Source organism: Micropterus dolomieu, linkage group LG08, assembly GCF_021292245.1.
Source record: "Micropterus dolomieu isolate WLL.071019.BEF.003 ecotype Adirondacks linkage group LG08, ASM2129224v1, whole genome shotgun sequence".
Taxonomy (NCBI): domain Eukaryota; kingdom Metazoa; phylum Chordata; class Actinopteri; order Centrarchiformes; family Centrarchidae; genus Micropterus; species Micropterus dolomieu.
The window spans coordinates 229,730-233,031 of NC_060157.1; the positions used below are offsets into that span (position 1 = coordinate 229,730).

The window sequence follows — 3,302 nt, forward strand, 5'->3', positions numbered from 1 at the left end:
TGAGTGTGTGTTTGTGTGTTTCTGAGTGTGTCACAGGGTTAATTGTTGGACTCGCCTTTCTGTCCTTTCTCTGCCACCGGAGTAAAAACCTCGTTTCTTCTGTCTGTGACTCTCCCTCTTCTTCTGCTGTCTCATTAGACGCAGTCAGCCGGCGTCGAGCTGATCCACGCCATTCTCATATCCCATATTACTGTCATCAGGCTGCTGCTGATCAACGTGGCTGGAAATGCTTCGTGCGCTGCGGCTGGTTTGACACGAGAAGAGTTCATCTGAGCGGGTGGACGGTTCGTCAGGTTCTTCTTCACGTGGCTTCATGAAGCCTGGACCGCCAGTCGGACACTTCCTGTCTGCTGGATGTAAATCACAGCGAGGACGCTGTCGATCGCAGATTCTCTTCCCATTGGGGGATTTCAGAGCTGAATCTGATGGAACCGTCACTTTGTCGACACGTGTTGAAATGAGCTGAGTTGTGATGCAGTAACGTACTCAGCAGGGACGTGAACGCTGTGTTTCCATTTGTTTGCAGAGGAACGTGCGGCAGGACGCACGCGTGCAGCAACATGAATGAGACTTCAGGAGTTTCTGGGTCGCTCTGCTGCAGCGAACATTTCACAGGGCAGTTTGTTGTCTGTGTGAGTTTCCCACCGACTATATAAGAAGTGGGTGTAGTCATGGTGACGTCACCCGTTGGTTTGTGGACTGCCGTTTTGAAGCCTCAAGTTTGGCCGATAGGGCGCTATGCTAGCTGGCGGTGAGCCGGCTAACTTCCTGTTTAGCCCTTCGCTAACTTGACTGGGTGTTTAAATAATGGCGGCGTTCCGTCGGGAGATGCAGTTAATCAAAGTGACGGCGAGAAAAGTATAAATCAGGTGTTGTGCTGAGTTCTGCGTGGACGCTCAAAAGTGCTGAGAGGTGGAAGTAAATCTGGGCAGGTTGCCTCGAACATCTGTGCTTTGACATCTCGGTCCTTTTCAGACACTCAGCTGCGTTTGATGAAGTTGATCAAACGCAGTTATCACCGTATCATTTTGCTGAATCTCAAGGAGTGCTACTTCTGTTAAGTGGAATCCAATACTGATGACTCTAAACGTTCATAAAAGATTTACTTTGAATCATTTATCACCATTAATGAACCCCACAAAGAATATTATGGTGTTTTAATCTCATCTTGGCTCGAGCTGAACGACACATGCAGCGGCCTGGATGAACAGCGTGCGGCTTCTATTAACTTATTTTTATAATTGTTAGAAGCCAAAATCAAAATCCTGATTGAAATTCGATTCATCGCACAGCCTCACTGCGGCGAACCTGGCTTCTGATCGCTTCCTGTTGGCTCAGAAGAAATGGTGCTACCAAGCCGACCAATCATCGCAACGTGTAGCCACCTTTACACGTGCACGTTTACCAGCAGGTGTTCCTGTTTCAGAACAGGTTAGAATACTGTGATGGTGCTACAGGTGCTGCAGATCAAACTAAAGCTGGTGTCTGACGGCAGAACTCTCAGATAATCCAGTAATGTCAGAAATGAGACGGGAAATAAAAGTCTGACGTCCGCGTTCACTCTCTCACGTTCTCCTGCCGATCAGTGTGTCTGATGTGAGGTGAGGGTCGTTCCCGCGGTGACTTGGGTTCTGGTTTTAGTGTGGAGTGGCGTTTCGGGGAGTTTTAGGGGAAACGGTTACAAAGTGTGTTGTGATCAGAGCTGTCAGTCAAACGTAAACAGAGCAGAAATGGCCGCCAGCGTGAGAGTGAAGTTTCCATCCAGCTCAGTGTTACTGGTGCTGCCGAAGCTCTGAGAGAATCATGGAGGAGGCAGACGGAAACAGATCAATAACTCAGACACTGGCTGCTGTCGGACGAATCCTCTGTGTGTGCTGGAGCTTTTTTTTTTTTTAATGATGCCAGCGTTTAAGCTCCTCGTCAGACGTAGCGCTGCAACGATTAGTCCACGTAATCGACGACGGTGATCATGAAAAAATCGTCGACGTGAAGTTTCACTGTGGACGCGTCGTTGCAGAGAGGCTCTCTAAGCGAACTTCTGGTTGTTTATTTCTACCTGCAGTGCACTACAGGAAGTGCTGGGGGGCAGTACCGCCTCCACTGCCTGACTGTGAGACTGCTCATGAAGAAGAAGCTTTCGCGTGAGAAGAGGAAAGCAACGGAGAAAGAGGCGAACGGCAGAACGGCTTTTGTGTTTTTACAAGTTGTGTACGCTGTTTCATCACTAAATACACTTTTGAAAAGTTTTAAGGTGAGAAATCGTCTGCGTAGAATTTGAATATTGGCAGTTTTGTAAAAGTTGATGGCGAATTGAAAACGTATAAATGAATAGTAAACCTCGGTCACTTAACGGTAACGTTAGTTCGTTAGGCTGTGTGTTGGACATCACTGATTCACTTGAAAGATATTCATTAGTAAAATGGTTTAATTAACTTTGGGTTTGGAGGGGGGTCAAAAATAATTGTGACTAATCGAATAAATAATTAAAAGGTCCACAACGAAAATAATCATTAGTGTCAGACGGAGGTGAAGGAGCAGAAACGTGTTTGACTCCAGCGGGCAGACCAGGACGCGACACAGCCAGGACGTGGTAATGCTGTCCAATCACTGAGTTACCCGTCAGACCATGTGACGTCATGTTTGCTCTGTGAGCCGCTGTGAATGTGGTGACGGGCAGTGACGCCGCTGTCCACTTACTTTTGGCCATATGGTGTAAAGACAATGTGTGAATGTCCCTGACAGGCTTCTGTAGATGGACGAGTCAATATTTTATCAGACAATTTAAGAAAGATGCACTAACCTCCCCCTCTCTCCCCCCCTCCCCCTCTCTCCCCCCTCCCCCAGTCATGCCCCATTGAAGCTGACTCTTCATCAGACCTGCAGCCAACTCTTCTCTCCTCCCCTCCTCTCCTCCTCCATCCCTCCATCCTCTCCTCCTCTCTCTGTCCACCATGCTCCCATCCTCCTCCTCCTCCTCTCCTCTCATCCTCTTCCTTCTCCTCTCCCTCCTCCTCCTCTTCTCCCCCCTCCTCTCTGCCCCAGCTGTTCCTCCCCCTCCCTCCGTGGCGTCGAGCAGGGCGGCGTACAGAGCGTTCGACACCTCGCTCACCCACCTGACCGTCCACCGGAGGACAGGTGAGGTGTTCGTAGGCGCTGTCAACAGAGTGCTGAAGCTATCGGCCAATCTGACGGAGCTGAGGAGTCACATGACCGGACCTGTGGAGGACAACGCCAAGTGTTACCCTCCACCTAGCGTCAGGGCCTGCGCTCACAGGTCTGTCCACACCTGAACACGCACACCT

General features: G+C 49.6%; 1 protein-coding gene across 1 annotated transcript in view; it reads left to right on the top strand.

Annotated features, from left to right (window-relative positions):
* plxna3 (plexin A3) overlaps positions 1-3,302 on the top strand; it is a 137,651-nt gene that overhangs the window by 23,812 nt on the left and 110,537 nt on the right. Inside the window, exon 2 of the mRNA XM_046055385.1 lies at positions 2,845-3,274. Within this exon, the coding sequence (XP_045911341.1) occupies positions 2,952-3,274 (323 nt within the window). The 5' untranslated portion in view covers positions 2,845-2,951. The remainder of the gene's footprint in view (positions 1-2,844; positions 3,275-3,302) is intronic.